This window comes from Lichenostomus cassidix, chromosome 19, assembly GCF_008360975.1.
Source record: "Lichenostomus cassidix isolate B80296 chromosome 19, HeHo_3.0, whole genome shotgun sequence".
NCBI classification, from domain to species: Eukaryota; Metazoa; Chordata; class Aves; order Passeriformes; family Meliphagidae; genus Lichenostomus; species Lichenostomus cassidix.
In genome coordinates this window covers 4,527,085-4,547,152 of record NC_139499.1, presented here as the reverse complement: position 1 = coordinate 4,547,152, position 20,068 = coordinate 4,527,085, and the positions used below count along the sequence as shown (strand labels likewise).

The following is a 20,068-nucleotide window of genomic DNA, read 5'->3' as shown; positions in this document are numbered from 1 at the left end:
AAGGAGCTGCTGGCACAGCCTAAACCAACAGGGATGCAGGCAGGGGGAAACAGAAAATGGAAAGCAGAATTCTTTCTGAAGAAACATATTGTTACACTTAACAATTCCATCTTTGTGGGTTTGTTTCTTTTTTTAAATGCCAAGAAAGTTGTTACTTCATTGTGGAAATTTCACTTGAGCTGGACACTGGGTTATTTATCTGTGTGAAGAACATTCTGCATGCAGGCTGGTTTTCTACCACAGAACTCTTTTGTTATGAAAAAGAGCATGGTGGATGTTTTAGGAACATAAATGTATCACTTTGGAAATGCCAGTGGCTCCCTGTCCACCTCAAGGATGTTTCTCATCCTGGGGAGGTTTCCAGACCGAGCTGCACCTTCTCATCCTGCCTTCTGATTCCCACCTGAGAATTTTTGATTCTCAGAATCTGCCCAAGTTTTGAGCAATGTTCCCAGCCCTCCCTGCTTTTTGGGAGTGCAAAAAACAACTAAAGGTGAACACACACTGCCCAAGCTTTAAGCTGTGTGTGAGGAGGAGATCCAGTGCAGTTTTCCAGCAGGGATAGCTGGACATCTACCACCCCAAATTCCACATCTGACCTCCCTCCATGGCCCTGGAGGCAAAGACTACATCTCAGGTTGGCTACAGCTGCCTATTCCTACAGTTCAGATACTTCCTTCTAATTCTCTGATCCCATTTTCATTTTTAGCTCTGTCAGGGAGAGTAGAAGTTGCTCTTTAGAAAGCAAGCTGCAGAAGAGCACCACAGCAGAGAAAACAGACAAAGGAAGAAAACCTAAAAGATCCATACAGGCTGATAAAGGAATGTGGTTTCATAGAGGTCTCAGGACAAAGGATGAGGATGTAGAATCTAACAAAGATCCCTATTTCCTCAAACACTGGGGATGTTCAGAATGTTGTTCAGAATGTTGGCCCTGAATTAATAAAACTCCTTTCATATATTTTGGAAGAGAACAGAGGCTGCAAAACCATATTTTGTAAAATAATATTAAAAACCCTTCCATTAAATGATTTCACTTCTGAATCCTCCTTACTGGAAAGGACTAATTGCATATAATTTCCCACTTTATCTCCTAAAGTAACTACAGGAGGATATATTTGCCTCTGTACACTCCTCTCCCACTGAGTTACCAAGGTGCTCTCACAAGGAACTTAGAAAGTGTGGTGTCATTGGGGTTTTTTGTTTGTTGCTCCCCTTTTGCTCCACAAAAATAAAACTGCCTTAAAGAAATCCTCCTGAGATCTGTCTGTACCAAGCCATCAGATGGGAGCTGGCAGCTATAGCCACATCCTGAAGAACTGCTCATTTTCCTTGTAGGAAGAAAAGGAAGGCAGCAGGAAACAAGTTGGGGTTTGTAGTATGAACTTCAGCTTGTAGCAAACAATTGAAAAAGTGGCCCCAGAATTCCATGTATTTTCTGGATTCTGTACAATTCCACACTCTTTCACTTCTCTCCTTCCTCCTTCTCTTCCCAACAGCTTGCAAAAGGAATCAACTCACCTCTCTCAGCTCCTGAACTCCACTCTTCAAATTCCCTTACTCCTTTTAAAAATTCCTGTTCCTTCAATCCTGCAGTCCTCAAATTCTGCTTTCTTCTAAAAGAATTAATTTCTGCCCCACCAAGCCTCCTCAGGGCACCAGGTAAACCACACTGCCTCTTCCCCACAAATCCCTCCTCCTCCCACATCCCCTTTTCCCTCTCTGGGTCAGCATTCCTCCCTCTGCACCCACAAGAAGCAGAACAGAAAAGCAGCAAAAAAAAAGGTTAGGAGAGCTGCTTGCCGCTTCCCTGCCAGGAAGAGGCTTGGAAGGAATTGATAGTGGTGGATCAGTTCTCTGGAACTGGCTTTGAAACACCACAACATTCCTGGAGGAACAGATTGCTGGCAATCAGCAGGGAAAAAAATACCCAAAAGCACAAAACAAACAGAGCAGGCAGCCAGCCCTGAGCATTGCTCTGCTTTCAGGAGGCTGCAGAGTGAGATTATCTGTGGGTTTGAGGGAGCTGCACACACACACTGCACATGGAGACACTAAACACTGCTTCTCACACTAAATATTCATTTTCCCCAGTTTTCCCACTGGTCCCTGCAGGTTTTAGCCACACCTGCTCTCTGCTCATCCTCCCAGGAGAGTTGGGCTCAGCCCTGACCTTGTTGTGTTCCCAGTGAAATCAACAGTGAAACTTGATTTGATTTTTGATGGAAAAATGAGCATCTTGGAAGTTATGCCCTTGATATAGATTTATTTAGGCAGCAAAATGTCACTTTCTACATCCAAGTGCTCGCAGAGTTTGGATTGGCAAAGGATTTTTTTTTGCAATTCTCCAGGTTTTACGTTATTATATAATTTAGAGCCAGTTTGAAGGCCAGTGTTGATGCTTCCTCTGAAAACATCAATCCATATTTCAAAATTTACAGAATGCAAAAGCTGCCTGATGAGAAAAACATCAGAGATAAGCAGGTTTCAATAAGGACCAAAAATTGCAGAAAATACCCAAAAATTACAGAAATAAACCATTAAGAAGGAATCATCACTTCCACATGCCTAAGACCATCTTAGCAAGGGACTTTTCTCCTTACCTCTGGAGTGTTTTTCTTGAACTCACGACTTTGCTCAATAAGTTTTTTCCTGGACTGCTCACTTTCATCTTGCCGGTTCGCCAATATTGTTGCTGTGGTATCGAGCTCTCTCTGTCAGGAAAAAGAAACATAAAGAAAAAAAAAGAGAAAAAGAAATAAAGAGTCAGAGATCTGTTTGTCATAGAAATGAAATACAAAAAAAATCCCTTGTAGATACATTGTGTTATTGGGAATATTGAGATGGATGGGCAGCACAGAATGAAGCATCAGGTTTTCACTGAATATCAGCAAATGAAGCTCTGCAACCTTTTGGATTCCCATCTTGCAACCCAAACATCACCATTTTCCTCAAAAGCATTCATGGCTCCATGCCAGCATTATTAGGACACAATGCAGTGTCCTAATAAATTCCCCAATCCAGTGAAGATTACAGATATTGGACATATCCAAACCAGGTTTATTTTCACCTGTCTGCTTTTTAAAGATACTGATTTTCCCCTTTTTGAGTGATCCCATTAAAAAAAAATTATTAATTCAAATATTGGTTAACCATATACTTGAGCACAGACTGGTTATGCTTCAGCCACTCTCAATTTCCTATGCCATGCTGTATAGAATTCCATACTGCCACTGCAGTGCTCTTTTCCATTGAAGTCTTCCCTTTTTTAAATACAAAATAATCCTTTCCTATTATTGGAATCTGTTCCTCCAGGATTATTAGCAGGTATTTTCATTTCCTCCCCAAAACATGGGGTTTTTTAAAGCCCACAATGAATTTCAGAGTATCTCCCAGCAGTTTGTACTCAGCTGAAGCAGCTGAAGTTTCCCATCTCCTGCAAGTGTGTTATCCCCACCCCAGTTCCTGCACTCAGTTCTGTGCTCAAATGTCACCATAATGGACTGAATGGGTCACTTATCAGTGCAGAAACCAGCAGTACTCAATTTGCTGTGTCAGTATGAGCCTCTGCTGCAGTATTTCCATGTAATGTGAAAAAATAAAGGCAAACCCCTCCAATTCAGCTGCACACATCATTCCCCAGGTCACTGAGAGAACTGAGAACTCATAAAAGGGATTTGGCAATGTTTCCCCCTTATGAATTCAAAAAGAGACAAGCCTGGCTATGAGAAAGAAGTTCATGAAGAGTGAGAACAAAACAAAAGCCTGGCTATGAGGAAAGTTCATGAAAAGAGAGAACAACATGCTAGAGCAAGACTACAATGTGTCTCCAACCTGCCTGCAAAACTCCCAATATTCTCCACCAGAAAACCAACCATGCCTCTGGAATTTGGTCATAGCTCAAGCACCTGTAAGGGACCAAAAGCACAAGCCTGGGAGCTCCTGTCATGTCTAATATCACATCCCAAATAGGTGTTCAAGTTGTTAACTTGATAATAGATACACATACAGTTGTCTAAATACTCTGAAAAAGACCAATTCTTAAATTTAGAGACATTTTTGTATGGATAAATGCTGGATGGATGGACATGTGTCTTATGTAACTCCACAGTTTGACCTCTGCAGGGACAATAAAATGCCTTCTGCAGCTCCCAACTCAAGAGGACCAACACTTTTCCCCCTCTTTGGGTTTATTACCATTAATTTAAGATTTTTTTTTTTTTAAATAAATATATGGACCATAGTTATCCCAATCCTTGGAAACCACCTCAATATGACAAATGGATTGGAAGCCAAGCAGCATGCTGGAGCCAGTGACCTAAATATTGTCACTGAAATGCTTAAAAATCCTTCTATATCTGACTTTGAGTAAAGAAACAGGGCAATATGTCCACCAGATCTTGGTTTGGAATTCTGTAACATATGTGAAATCTATTGCAGAAAAGTGGGAAATACTTAACAGTTGGATAAACCACATTTGAAATTCATCCCAGCTAAGTTTATGCAAGAAAAAAGAGCAACAGAAACCAATGTGGTTAAGCAGAACTATAAAGAGCAATATAACGGCTAAGCAGAAGGCTTTTAAAAAATATAAACAATCTGGTACGGCCAGAAACTTGGAAAACTATATTTAAAAAGGAAGCACACATTTAGAGCCAAGCAAAGAAAACACAAATCATGAAGTAAGAGGGAATTTTAGCTGAGCAAAGAACCAAGAGCTTTGGTTTCCCACAAGGAACCAATGGAAAAGCAAGACTTCTACAGACCTGTGCTGCCAAGCTTAGAGGCAAGAAAGAACTGATTAAAAAATAAATAAAATTTTGTATTTTTTGCTACAGTGAAGAGAAGAGTCATTCAAGCCATGGCTCAGTTAATAAGGCCCAAATCAAAACTGTTTGGAAAATTGCTAATCTTCTCTTCCTGCCTTGATTTGAACCGTGGACAATGCAAGTTTTATTTATTTAAACCTAATAATAGATACAGTGTTACAACCCACAACTAATGGCAGATTTTTCATACTTTTGTGATTGAATCTCACGAGATAGCCTAATTTTTTAAAAAAATTCAATGTGGCCAATGCATTATTAATGCAAGACAGTACATTTTAAGGAGCAAACAGTAGTAACTTCACTATTTCAAACCTGAACACTGTGTTGCTCAGAGGTAAACACCTCCCCAAGCCTTACAATCACTCTCTAAGTAGGTAAAAAGCAAAGAGATGTAATTCTGTACAGAGAGAAGTGTGCTGGAGAGTCAAAACCAGGAGCCCACAAATCAGTATCATCTCCACACCTTTGAACTCAAAAAGGCTCCAATGAAAAGCAAACAAAACCCAGGGCTCAGAGGTGCTGCAGCAGTGACCTGGCTGTGGAAAGGATTCAAAGGCTTTAGTTCCACTGATTCCACCAGTGGCTAATGAACTTTCTGGCCCCAAATAGCCACCATTCAATCAGCCCTGCAGAAAGGGAGTCACAGCTCGGAGCACATCTTGAGAGAGAACAAGCAAGGCCTTGATCCCTCCCCTGCCCCAAAGTGCCATCGATTTAGGGCAGGCACAGTTCTGAGATAACTGAAGAACTCTCCAGGGTTTCTACTTTGACCAATTGCAACAAATTTACTGGGGGTGGGAGGGAGGCAGTGGGAGGAGAGGAGACAAGAAAGTCTTATGCTCTCAAGTGTGGGAGTCATTAGAAGCAGTCCCCAGAAAACAAACATTAAAAGCTTGCTTTCAGGCAGTATAGAAATGTAAAAAATCTAAAACTAGGAGGGTCAATCCATGGTAACAACAATCACCTTGAAGTGATTTGTGTTCTTTTAACTCAGGTACTTCCCAACTCTGTTAGACTCCCTGCTCCTCCTGCCTCTGTCACCCCATGGCTGCATGGCATCCACCAGAGCACAGAGCCTGCTAAAAATATCCCCCAAAAATATCCTTTCTTCCCTCCTGATTGCTGCTGCATTGGATCAGCTCCCTGTTCAGCACCCATCTGTGCCCACAGGAGTTGCACCATCACACAGGGAGGTGGGAAAGTGGGCTGTGGAATCCCCCTTTCTGGCACCAGCCTGCAATTAGGCTGACCCCAAGTCATTATGAAACTGCAGGCTCACTGCAGGTTGTTTTCCTTTAGGGCTGACATCTCTTTGCCTACCAGATGCATTCCTTGATAATCACCCAGCAGCAGGTCTGCACCACTGACCAGCTCTGCACAACAAGTCCCTTCCCTTTCCATAAGGAGAAGATTCAAGTCAGCCCTTCCATGCCTGAGCTCTGGGAGCTGCTGCTGCTCAAGAGCTGGATGCTCTTGAAGTTGAGGCCGAAAAATTACTCACTTTGGAAAAAGATACCAGAAAAAAAATTGGGCTTTCTTGGATATTTTTGAAGTCTCTGTTGCCTCACCTACTTTTAATAGCTATTGGTTAGAACTGCCCTGCCGTGGGCATTTCACAGCCAAAGAAACAACCACACTGCAGCATCCCAATTCCCCCCAAAGGGCTCCAACAACCATAACTAGTCCTCAGTCTCTGCTTCAAACCAGCATTCCCATGGCTCTCATGGAAGAAGTTAAAAAAACCTGCAAAAACCATCCTTAAGCACTGTGATGTCAGTGTACCCCAAACTTCTGTTATTCTCCCATATTCAAATGTTTAATCTCTGCTGCATTTACCCCAAAGCTCCTACACTGGAGCAAGAACACATATCACAGCTTTAGGACAAACTGGTTATTTCCTGCTAGACTTCTAGCCATGGATGCAAAGCCTTGGCTGTGCCTTTGAAAGCCTGAAGCATGGCTGCAGAGATTACCAGGACATCAGGAAGGATTTCTTCATGGGAAAGGTGGTCAGGGATTGGAATGGTGGACTCCCCATCCCTGGAAGAATTAAAGTACAGCTGGATGTGGCACTCAGGGCTCTGCTCTGGTTGACAAGGTGGATCAGGCCCAGGTTGGACTGATGATCTCAGAGCTCTTTTCCAACCTTTGTGATTCTGTGATTCACCATAAGCTTCATTTTACTTGTTACAGGGACAGACACAAACCACAACTTCATGTAGATCAGGAATTTTCTACCAGTAAATGTAGCATTAACCACTTCCCTCGAAATCCTGTTTCTGTGTATTTAAGGTATTTCCCTTTATCACCAGTTCAATCAGTTCCCCAGTCTACTGATAATCTGCTACTGAAAGGAGTTTTCAGAAGTCTCATTTCTGTTTTCATCCTCTCCCAGGATTGCATTTGTCAGATCTATCAAAGCTCTCAATGTCACTTTTTGCAATTTTTAATTTCCTATTAAAGGAGAATTTCCCAGTGCCAGGATGACACCAGTGTAGAAGCGTCTGGCACAACTCCACACACTCACAGCCTACTTGTCTTGGGGAAATTTTACATTTCCCTAACTGATCCATGAGGCAGCCCACCCTTCAATCTCAAATCCCCATCCTTTTCACCTGCCCAGAAGCCAATTACTGATTACATAAGTATTTCAGGAATATTTCAGAAATTATAAACGGCTTTGCCAGCTTGGTGAGTTCCTCTGGAAAAACAGAGGCTTGTTCACCTGATAAAGCTCTAGATTATGACTGGGGGAGAAACCACAGAGCTGACACTGGGAATTTTTATTAATGTTTGTTTTGTCTGTAAAAGGCCAGCCCCAGTCCTAAGCTGAAAGTGCTTAGAAAGGTAAAACTTTGTCAGAATTCTCAGCCTCGCTGTAAAGCCACTTTCTATCACAAGCAAAAGGAAAGACCAGAGAGTTCAGCACAACATCTCAGGAACCACCATCCCATCTTAAAATTCAACAGTGACTCCTAAACAACTAACAAAGACCAGAACACCTCTAATTTACACTCACAGAGAAAAAAAACCAACAAAAAACTCCACAAGCATTAAAACACATTTCTTAAGCATTTTGCCACTTGGGAAACTGATTCCAGCACCTTTCACATGCAGAATTAGTTAGAAAATTTCAATAAACACATTTTATTTCCGCATACTGAAGTAATTTGACTCCAAGTAAGTTTTTAAACAAGCTTTAACTGGGACAAATTTGGGGCTCTATGCAATGCTTTTGGGACAGGGAATCAATGAGTGTGGTGGGCACTGCAGAGAACAAAGAGAGCACAGAACAGAGGTGCCATCAATAAAATTATCTTAATCAGCAGGCAACTAAAAAAACCCCAAGTAAAATGTAAATGAAAGGCTGTTGTGGCTTTGTCTGCTCACAACACCACCAGACAGTGCCACGAGTGTAGGCAAAGCCTATCAATGCATCTTGCAAGGAGGGGAAAGGTAGCACTGGCTTTTCAAAAGTAAATCAAAATATTGATTTAGTAAATCAAAATATCAAAATCAAAACCAAAAATATCGACACCAGCAACAAATGCACTGTGAGGGGAATAGCCTGGCAGTGGCAGAGCCAAGATGGTTATTCCTGTCTTTTCTTCTACACCTTGAATTCAAAGCTTTTCAGAAAACACAAGGAACTGGGGACTGTCCAGAGCTATAAAGACCTTAATGCCAAAAGTCTGTATTGAACAAGCTTTTTCTCTGACTAGAAAATAATGAAACATTGCCTATTTGTTTCAAAAGGTAGTTTTTCTTCTTCCAGCATTATGTCCTCTCTTTCCATCCTCCCCAGACTGAAGTGCAGAAGGACTGCCCAAGTCCCAGGCCCAAGGAGCAGCACCTGGGCTGTGTCACAGTGGTCACAGCACACCTGGGGCAGGTGACAGTGACACCATGTGGGTGATGTGCTCTGACTTCTCTCTAGAAATGAGGCTCAGCCTTCACTCACAGCACCCTCAATCTTCACCCCAAAGCTTCTCTCCTCATGTTCCTCAGACTGTCACTTGTCCCTTTGTTCCCACCAGGTCTACCAGCTCATCCCTGCAGCAGCACCATTCACCTTGAGCACTGGGAGAGTTAAAATCCAGCTGGAGGGTGGATTTTCCCAGCCCCCAGCAGCACTCCCTGCACCTCCAGCCTGCTCCTCTCCCAGCCCTCTCCAAGCTGCTCTCCCACAGCAGCTCCACACTCAAACCACCAACTTCCATTACCTCACCCCAAGCCCCGCAGCCTGAGCTACACACTGCCAGAGGAACTGTCAGCAAACCCACTCCACCAGCTCCTTAACACCCTCTTGATTCTGCATCGCAGTTCATCACACTCTGAAAGGCCATAAATTCCCTAAAAAGTGAGTGTTTGCCTTCGTTTTGCAAGCACAGCACACCCAGAGTAGCAGGCTGTGGCTCCCATCCCTGCCTGCAGCTTCCCCCACTTCCCACACCATCCTTTTCACACTCTTCCACTTGAAATTAAAGTTCAAACCGGTTGCTTCGATAGCTACAACAGAAAAAGCCCAAAAGTAATGAGTTAATTGAAGTGTTGCTGCAGGGAGGCTTCCCAGAAGGTAGGATTTTGGATGGATAGCAAGGGGACAGTGGGAAGCAGTGAGTGCTGCTCTGGCTTGGAGCAATCTGCTCACCCACTGGCCATGGAATAAAATCACAATACAACCCTGAGATCTCCTGCTCTGTGCTGCCTTGCCACAGATAAAATTCAGTTCATCACAAACACGCTGGTTAATCACCGTGAAAGAAACAAAAAAAATGTCTCAGCTTAGTATTTGTGACTTCCAGGGCAGTGACAGGACAGTGGGGATTCAAACTGCATCTTCTTCTGCCAAATAAAATAAATTATGGGAAACCAAAGGAAACCACTGCTGCAAGACCCAGTGTAAAGTCCATCTGCTGGACCTCCTCTCTTGCTGGTTGATCAAAAGCTGAGCAGAGCACAAGGCCAGACTGCCCAAAGCTCTGACCACACCACAGCAGCCACTTACCCATGGGTGAAGTGACCCCAGAGAACATGAAAACCACACCAAGGAGATCATGGCATGATCATCCCACCAGGGCTGGGCTGTCCTTCCCATCCCCAGCTGCTCAGGGCAGGAGGAATGTCCCCTGTCCCCTCCTCAGCCCTCCCCACATATGGGGGACAGGGGATGGAGAAGGACAAACCAACAGCTAAACCACATTCCTGATCCCAGCAGACCAGGAGCTTCCAGCCAGGAGATGCACAACACCCATGAGCCACAAACCACGTTTTTGGTAGACAATTTAAAAAAGAGTTTTGGCCCTTAAATTGGAAAAACACCCAAAATCAAAGGCAATTAACTGCTGAATAACTACAAACTGCTGAATGCACTGCTCTTGTCATTAGTCTGAAGCCCAACTGCAGCAGCCCTGTGCTCAGGTGGATTATCTGCCATTCTGCAATAACACACCTCCAGCTGATGTCTCCCTTCCAAGGAAGATCAGATTCACAACCTACATTAAATAATTCTTTTGACCACACATCAAAGTAAAACGTAGTCTTAAAAGAGTGGTTTAAATAGCAGCAAGTTCACCTCTTTAAGCTCTGTTCCAGCATTTAAAGGATTGAGTTACTCCCCTCTCCAGCCTAAGCTGTGCTGCTAAATGAAGCATGACCAGGCTGTAAGCGAGACACGTCCTGAACACAGAGCAGGATTTATAACTTGCTGTACAGGTTGCCACCAATAAATCAATAATATATATACACACCAGGCTTGTTGCAGTGTGAGTTCTGGGAACTTGCTGTTTGGGAAAAAAAAATAAACTCAAGCTTTTTTGTTTTTATTCTAAGTGAAAATGATTTCGTTGCTCAGCTTTTGGTCAGCTTCACCCAACTCCTAACTGCACTGTCTTCTAGAACAAAAATTCGCTATTTTTCTTTGATGAAATGTGTAATTAATTGTATTTTTATTTTTTCTTGACAAGGTTAACCATCACAGACAGACTCATGTCCACCTTGAGCCCATGCCAGCCGCCACTCAATAATCCTTCAGTCTCCAAATGCGATTTCCAATCTCAAAACTCCTTCAGCTGCTTCCTAACATTGGGATATAAAATATTTACCAACAAAAGTATAAATACACACTGAAAAAGCAACCTAAAAATACTCTTAAAACCACATTTCAACAAAGTAATTCCTTAAGGGATGGGAAAAAATTACCATGGACTTGAACTAATCACCTCATGTTTTGCTCCCTTCTCATGTTTTTGCCCATTGCAGAAATGGGATAATGGATGAATAAACTATCCTACCATGACAAATATGGTTTGGAAAGATGGGGCTAGGCATAACTTGGAATTTTTTGTTGTTATAAGTTTCAAATCCTTAACCACAGGCATGTGCACTAGGGAAAACCTATAAAATACATAATGAAAATGCTGCCCAGTGGCTCTTTCTGGCAGACCCAATTTCACTCCCCTTTTTGCTGCTGATGCAGGGAAGCATTTAAATTCTGATTTTTTCCCTTCACTGGTGGCCTTTGCTCCCAGCTCCCCAGAGCAGGGGAATGGAGGAAGCTGGATGGGGAACTTGTGCTAAAAAATCAGTAGCAACAAAAAGGAGATCAGAAGAAAATTACTGGCAAATGAAATTGCTGTTTGATAAACAATTGGAGCAGGAAGAGTATTTGGCAGAGGGTTTCCAGGGAACGGTCCTTGACTCCTGACTAACATGTTTCCTCCCTTGCTCTGAGTTTGTTGACTTTCTGGGCATTGCTGTAAGGTTTAGGCAGTTTCCCATGATGGGAAAAAATACAGCTTTTTTTTTTTTTTTTTTTGAGAAGTTGCCTGTGAATGCAATTGGTGGAAGTTTTCTAAAAAATTATAGATATAAATAGGAAACAAGAAAGCAACAATTTCTTTATTTAGGCTTTTCCTACTACGAAAAAGTCCCATTTAGGCATTTGAGTATCCTTTCTGATCTAAATCCCAAACAGTGACTCAGTTTGGCATGACAACACACAATGAGAAATATATATCTGGTGTTTAATGCCAATAGCAAACATGACATATTTTGGACAGTTGAAGACAAAACCAGATTTTGAAGGCTTTCAGAGATTTTTTTTACATGTTTTGGTGTTTAATCTGGATGCTTACAGTCCAGCATAAATAAATCCCAACCACCCTTCACACTGCACTGAAATCAAGAGGCAGAGGAGGTGGAATGCAGAATGCCTTTTCTAGGTGTTTCCCAACAACATATTGCAGTACTTAGTTAAGCTCATTTTCTGTGACATGAAAAGGAAAATAGCAGAATTGACTCATGAAGTAAAATTAGCTGATGTACAGTCACAAGGAGGCTGGGATTGGAGCTGACAGCAGCCAGAACTGCATTTAACAAAAACTAACATGCTTCATGCTAATAATGGTGCTGGTTCAGAGCCACAAAGACTATTTTCTGTATTTTTAACAGGGACTGACTGTTTTTAAACCAACATTTCTAATAGCATACCCCAAACTGTACATCAGGAATTATTTAAAGGCCTTCCAGGAGTGATGTATGAAGAAAGGCATTCATAAAATAGTTTTTAAACACTGCAAATCTGGCATTTCCAAGCAGTACATCCCTCCCAGGATGAGCACCAAGCCATGGACAGTCAATATCTGTTTTCTCCATGATCACAGCTAAGGCAGACAGGACAGCTAAAACACTTTTTAAACCAAAAAAACCCCCCCAACTTTGGTGATAATTTACAGAATTCCTCCACGATTCACTGTAACAAATCACCCTGGAATGCAAACAACAGATTTAGCTGCAGTGGCACTGTCAACCTCGCTATGATACACTGGCACTAAAAAGTCCTTAATTTTGGCTATCAAATACAATTTCAATTTCTTGCACTTTAGGGCAGTAAAACCAATTCTGTGAAGCCTCTGTGTTTACAATCCCGCAGTAAAGAATGCAGCTGTCTCAATCAGTGCTGATTGTCTGTTAATTAGCTCAGTTTTACAAGCTGATGGAACAGATTACTTCATTCCCCTCCCCGTGCTCAGAAAGAAACTACAAATACAGTTATCTACAATACAGTAATTTTTGCTTCCCGACAATTTGGGGAGGTAGATGATGTACCAGGGACACAAGTGGCCTCATTACCAAGAAATCATTTATATTTGTGTCTTTGCCAGGCACTCAGTCATATAGTGATTTTCAGTCCATATATATATAAATACACACATATCTCTCCTGCATGATAAATGAAATAAAGAGCACCACTTTCTGATGGAATGGAAATAACCTCTCCTCTCTTTTGCTGTGGCTGAAACCAAAGAGATGATCTCCAAGGTCCTTTCCAACACAACTGCTCTATGATTCTAGGATTATCTAAGTCCTTATGAATAATTTTCTATCTGTATTATGTATGTAATCAGAATCACCAATTTTTGACCCCAAACCAGCACTGGATTTTGTGACCTAGAGCAGCAAACTGCAGGTTTTTAGTGAACAGCTCCATCCTCCATCCCCCATGTGCTTTTCCAGCAAACCACAAATAAATAGCTGCATTACCTCGGAGCCACTCTCTCAGCTTCACTGCCTCTAGGATCTCCATCCTTTATCTAGACACTCTTGAAGAGAAGCCAAATTTTAGCTTTCATACATGCAGACAAGAGGTTGGACACCCTCACCCAAATGCCAGCAAACACTTCTGCTGAGAAATCCGACGGAACACTAACAAAGCCCCAGGCCTGACAAGATGAAACTGATCCAAAAATGCCTTTTTTGAGATGACACAACATGCTACGCATTATATCAAACAATAGAGGTTTCACTTTGAAACTGATTTTCTTTCTTGCTCAGCGTAGATCTTTCATGATTAGGAAAAGAAGAAAAAAAGATGTAGCTAAAGAATATATATGTATTTAAAAGAAAACTCATTTCTGGGTGTACATGTAGCTACTAAGGTTATTGCAGAAGCAGCAAGTGAACAAATATGAAACTCCACAAAACCATGGAATTATCAGACCACCAGAGCTGGGTTCTGGCAGTGTATCTGGGTGATAAGTACAAAGGATAATCTAAATAAAACAACAATTTTTTTCTACACAAAGACATCTGTAGACATCTGCTCCAACAGCAGAGAGCCTAAAACTTAGGCTTTTCAGATTTCAGTATACAAAAAGTATAAGAGGGTAATTTTTGCATTATGGACAGGCATCCAAGGCAGATCACTGAGAACACCTTGCAGAAAATTCTCTGCATCCACAGAACCAGGGGAGCAGAAAGCCGGGAATGCAGCAGTGACCTCACATTAGAGATGGAAACCTGGACAGTGAGGGAACCAAGCCCAGCAACCACCAGCTAATGCCTGAGTACTTTTTTAACTATTGTTTTTCACTTAAGTTTAGCTAAATCATATTTCTCAACTCTGTAAGCACTTCTTTCACAACACTGAGGAAAAAGACATTTAGAATATGATCCTGCCTTTCCAAAGTTCTTCTGCAGACCGGAATAAAAATGAATGGGACGGGTGTGTTAGGTTTTGCTGGGAGGTTGGCTGTCTGTGTATTTTTTATACAAAGGTTTTATTCTGACAGTTCTTCGGTACATTTTGCTGTCTGTCCCATTCTGAGAGCTGAGGACCTCATTCTCATTCTCAGACCTGAGGACACCTGCTTGCCTTAGCCTGTGTACACCAACCAAAACACCTTTGCCCAACATGCAGCATCAAGTGCTGCTGCATTTACATCCCTGACTTGGACTGCTCCTCCAACGCTCCCTTGGCTCTCACGTGCCAGGGCACAGACAGCTCCAGCCCTGGGGAGTTTCAGCAGAGCTCCTCTTGAACTGCTGCCATCCCCTCGGCTGCCCGGCGTTGCGACATCCCCGTTGCATCGCATCTCTTCCCACACTGCAGCAGGCAGAGGTGTGAGAACGCCGGGGACCAGGGCTTGGGGCTCCTGGGGAATCTGGCCAGGCAGCCACAGGAATGCCAGATTCCTGCTAGGAAACAGCCATTTGGGAAGGGCTGTGTGGCTGCTGGTTGATGGAGCCCTGCGGATGAAGCAGCTCCACGCAGCGTCTCGGGGTGGGTGAGTTAGGTGGCTGGAAATCAATCTTTGGTCTTTGTGCTTCAGTGATCCACCTGCAGAGAAAAATCCCCAAAGGACTTGCCAGCCTTTCCTCGATCTCCCTCAGCACCCAGCAGGACACTCCTTTGGGCTGAACTGGCACAGGTTTGCTGTGGGATGGACCCTGAAAGGCTGGGAAGTGTTTGGGAAGAAGCAAAGTGTGTTAGCTCAGTTCCTTCTTCAGGGCACCACCATTCCACAAGCTACAAGGCAAAACAACCACCTACACACACTTTCCTATTTCTGTGTAGAGCCTCACTTGATCTGCTGCTCCATCCTTCATGCTTTGTGCTTTTACATTTCCAGACAGATAGAGTCTGCTCTAAAAAATTGTCCATGATAGAAGGGGAGAGAGATTCATGGTGAGGGTAGGAATTGTGCTTTCAAAGCAGTACAGTTCCTTCTGTATCTCTGCCCAAACAGCACCAGGGATAGCAAAAATCACCAACAATTAGATGAGAAATAGACTCCACCTTGCCCATCTATCCACAGGGACTGCAGCAGCCCTGCCCTGCTTCCCTGTCACCACAACTAGAGGATATTTAGAGAAATGATGCAAAATGCCTTTCCTCCTTCTGACACTCCTGCAGTGTGCCCTAATCTTGTGCTTTCATCCAGCCCTTTGTGGGTGAGGAATAAAGCTACTGCTGCATTTTAATACTGACTACACACATCAGTCAAAAAAAACCCAAATATACAAAGCGCCTTAAATAGTCAGCCAAAACAGAATGACAAAATTACACATTACTTCTGTCATTACATGCTCTGCTTTACCATATGTCTAAGGTAAGCAGAATGGCACCTACATAATGGATTCAGCCCTGGAGTAAGGCTGGACTGCTGAGCCTGGTGAACCTGAGGTAACACTCCATCACTTATTTACTGCATCTCTAAAGCATTTCAGATTCTAAGCTGAATATATATTTCACACAGTACCAAAACTTTTAAATATCCACAGGAAGATTTCATTTTTATAGGCAATAAACATTAAATCTAAAGGACTGGAACATAAAAAGTGTTTTAATACCATATAAATCACCTTTCCCTAGACAGAATAAATCTCTGAAGGTTTTAAGGACTGCAATATAAATTTTTATGGCAAATTATCTACATAGGAATTACTTGCACGAGATGCACTTTCACTTCTCCCTCTCATTTGCATAGTGCTGACAATCTTTTCAATCAAAACGTTCAATCCAATTTGGGAAGTCCAGAGCACAATGTGCAGAAATGCTGGGATAAATGCTGGCTGGTTGGTTCCTCCTTCTCTTCATCAGGAGTTTTCCAGCTGCTGCTCCCTCTGTCAAACACAGAGGTTGGCTTTGCAGAGGTAACAACAGCAATATGTGAAAATTAAGGCTCAGATGAGCAGCTCCATCCTCTTGAAAAGCATTTACTGACCATCCTAACACAGGAGTCTTCTACAAGGCCTGGCAATTAAGAGCTCATTGCATGCTGCAAGCAAAGAGTGACACAATCTAAATTGGGAGGGTTTGAGTTAAGGAGCAACAGCCAAAACAATTTTTTGGGATGCTCAGAAGGGGCATTTTCACTGCCAAGGTGGTACAGCACTGAGAGATCATGATGGGGGAACTCCATCTGTGGGGAGCCCCAGTGCTCTGCCAGGACACACACAGAGTGGGTGACAGTCCCTTGTCACATTGGGACATTCCTCCCAGCCAGTGTTAGGATCTTTCCTTTGGCTGCCTCCAGAGGAGCCCAAATCAGAGGAGATGATGCCCTCAGTCACAGCTCTGAGCTCCAGCTAGCCAGTTATTAACCACAGAAGGTGAGAGAGAGGCTGAGGATTTTTTCTGGTGACATAGCAAGAAATCACTCCCAAGAGCTTCCACATAAACCCTTCCTCATAAATCACAAACATGCAAAAGATGCACAGTTCCCCAGTCTCCAAGCACACACATCCCCAAAGGACAGCCTCCATAAAGGTGTGGTGTACCACTGCTACCAAAAATACTCAGGTTTATTCACCATTTCATTACAGCAAAAAAATGTGCTGACAAGGATTCTCATAGAAACAGCCAGAATTAGTTCTTGGAAAACCTCCTGTTGCCTTGGAGTCAGGTCTGAAACGTGCTCAGGACTTCACCCAATCCTCCCCTCGGGGGAAATCAGGGTAAATACAAAGTTAAAGCACCTGAAGAACAGCAAAGGCACAAAAGGAAAAAAAAAAAGAAAATAAGTAGGAAGTTTGCAAAGAGAGCTAAGAATAGCACTGCTTTATTTCCAATGTATATTTCCCTTAGAAAGTATTTTCAGGACTTCTGTCCTACCAATCAAATTAAGATAACAGAGCAGAGGAAGAAACACAAGTCGGTTCCCAGACGGTTTCCTATGCTTCAAAGGTATTTATTTAATAAGTACCATGTATGGCTAAAATGAGATCATCAGCCCAGTCATAAGATGGTTCTCCAAATTTTTAATGAAGCCCTGCAGTGTGTGATTTACAGAGTGATGGTTGCTGCATGCTGACTGCAGGAAGGAGCAGCCCTGAGTGCCAGAATGCCCCGAGACCTGCAGGGTGTAGGATTTCTGCTCCAGGAGGGGAGGGAAGAGACCACTGAAATGTATGAAAATCAGGGACTTGCAAAATACAAAAAATTACAGGGTCATTTAACTTCCAACACACACAGTTTTGGCCAATGAGATGAGGTATTTGCTTTCTATCTGATGAAGGAGTGAAGTGACATAAAGCTTTCTTCTATATGATTTCACAAGCTTTTATTACTTTCCTGAATTATCTTTGAATCTAGAGGATGGAATATTATTTTCTTTTGAAATATCAGGTTGTTGCTAGTCTTCCCACTTGTACAATCCACAAAACCTATTAACATTTTCAGTAATTAATGCTAATACTTGAGAAAAAAAGCCATTGTGTTAAGAAATGCTTTAACAAGATCAAGAAAGAAAACAAGTGCTTCTCAGACTGTACATAATTTATTTTGCTACATATTAATTTTTTTTCCACAGAAAACCAAGCAGGGACTATGAACCACTGTGTTCAGCACTCATCTTCATTATTCTCTTTTCTCTCTTTCCCCACAAGTGTAAATTCTACAAAAACATTTATTTTCTTCACCACAGAAAACTAAGCACTTACACAGACCAGTTCCTCTCTGAACTTCCCTTTTGGGGGCAGGGGAAAAAAAGAGGGGAAAAAGAGCTTTTGGGCTTTCCTCTGCCCATTTTCCTAAATAATTTGATGAACACGAGCTGTCTTGGAGATTTATTTTTAATACTTTAAATCCAGGCCTTATTTATTTAATTGGGCCAATGCAAGGATGAATTTCAAAAGCTCCAGGATCACAAATATTTCTATTTGAGGGAGGTATCAAGGCTGGCTCACCTGGCTCTCCAAACAGTGTAAGAAATGAGTTTAACACACAGGAGGAATAACCAGGACTTCACTTTAAGTCAGGCTGATGAACTTAATCATAGTGCAACCAAGACATACAGAACTGGAAAGTCTGAGTCAAGCTGTGGCTGCTTTCCCAAACAGATAATGAAAGAATATTCAGCCCTAAACTTAGAGCAGCTCAACTATGTATTTTATAGGATATTTATCTATGAATCAGCAGATCACAGACTTGAAGGCCAGGCATTCTTCCCACTCCAGCCTTTAGTCATTTGATCAGGAGAGCCAAGAAAGAACATGCTGAAGAAGTTTATACCAGTTCTTCTCAGAGGAAAAAAATGAAGGGTTAAAAAAAATTGAATTAATAAGGTAATCAGCAAGCCTGAAGCTAGCAAATAGAGAAATTCCAACAGGAAGCAGCAGGGATGTGGAATGCCAAGGCAAACCACGCTTGCTGCTCTGGGGTGGGGTGGAGGGCATCTCCAAAATAACTCCCTTTTATTGAGCTCACTGTCAACCCCCCTGGCTAAAGCACACAGCCAAAGGGCAAGTAAATTCCTTGGAAAATGAGTAATTTTCAAGACGAACTGAAAGCTGAACAAAGGTTGGCTCCATGGGTCAGAAGAGGCCCTTCAAGCCCACAGAATTCACAAGAACTGCTGAGCACAGGCTGCTCTGCCCAGCTGTGGCTCCATTCCTCCTGCCCCTCTCCTCACATAAATTCACTATATTCCTTCACCACACTCAGGGTTTTCCACCCAGGAAAACCCCCCAGCTGCAGAAATAAATAAAACCCACAGACCATTGTACATCCTGCTATAATTTGCCAACAGAAGGTGACACAGACTCCTCAGCATTTTGGGAAGTTATTTCTGTCCACTGAAGTAAGATTTTGCTGTTGTAAATTACAGTCATCTGAACTTAAACATTGCTGAAAATTAATGCAAACCTGAGCCTGCCTGAAGAAAGTTGCCTGAAACCTAAGTTTGCCTGAAGAAGGATGAAGAAAAGCAGTTTTCTTCTGCTGAAAAAAGTTTTCCTCTGCCGAAGAAAAGCAGCATTTTGTGTGTGTCACCTTGGCTTTGGGCAAAGGCTGTGCTCAAGTGTCCCCAGCAGCACCAGAGCTGCAGTTTGGGCACAGAAGACAGGACAGAACTTCAACATTGAAACCTTCTTCAATTCCTTACCCTAAAATAATGTGGGTGTTAGTGGAAAACTGCAATCCAAAGCCTAAACCACAAAGCCTTTCTGGATGGTGCTGACAAGACCAGAGAGCATCTGCTGGCAAGTTTAACGAGTTCCCCCAAAGCTACACACAAACCTCAGAGAAATCTGTAAAACAAATTTTTTTTTTCCCTTCTGGGTCAGTTCTGGAGTTGAGTCTTCTGGAGACTTTGCCCCTAAGGAATGGAGATATATGGAATAAACATGAATGTGCTGTCAGAGGGCTCTGCTGCTCAGAACTTCAAACATGGAAAGGACGGAATGTTTAATTCCAATCCCACCTCTGAAAAAGATATGGTTTGCAGTGACATCCAGCCCCAGACAGGATACCCAGTGACTTCTGGGCAGCCTGTCTGGCTCAGGTAGGTCTGCTCAACCATATGATCAAACTACATTATTCCTCTTCAAATATATTCAGTAACTTGTCCTCAAGCAGAAGTTCTCCCACATGCAGCAGCCAGAAGGTAACATCCTGTGGTTCTAAAGAACAACCCAAATGCTTCACCCCCTCCCTACACACCACAGGACTTCACAGA

The 20,068-nt window shown here is 42.6% G+C and overlaps 1 protein-coding gene across 6 annotated transcripts in view; it reads right to left on the bottom strand.

Moving 5' to 3' along the window:
* Nucleotides 1–20,068, bottom strand: part of CUX1 (cut like homeobox 1) — a 243,080-nt gene that overhangs the window by 191,094 nt on the left and 31,918 nt on the right. For all 6 annotated transcript variants that reach the window (XM_085078063.1, XM_085078065.1, XM_085078066.1 and 3 more), the window contains exon 2: nt 2,604–2,714. In XM_085078063.1, the coding sequence (XP_084934189.1) occupies nt 2,604–2,714 (111 nt within the window). The remainder of the gene's footprint in view (nt 1–2,603; nt 2,715–20,068) is intronic.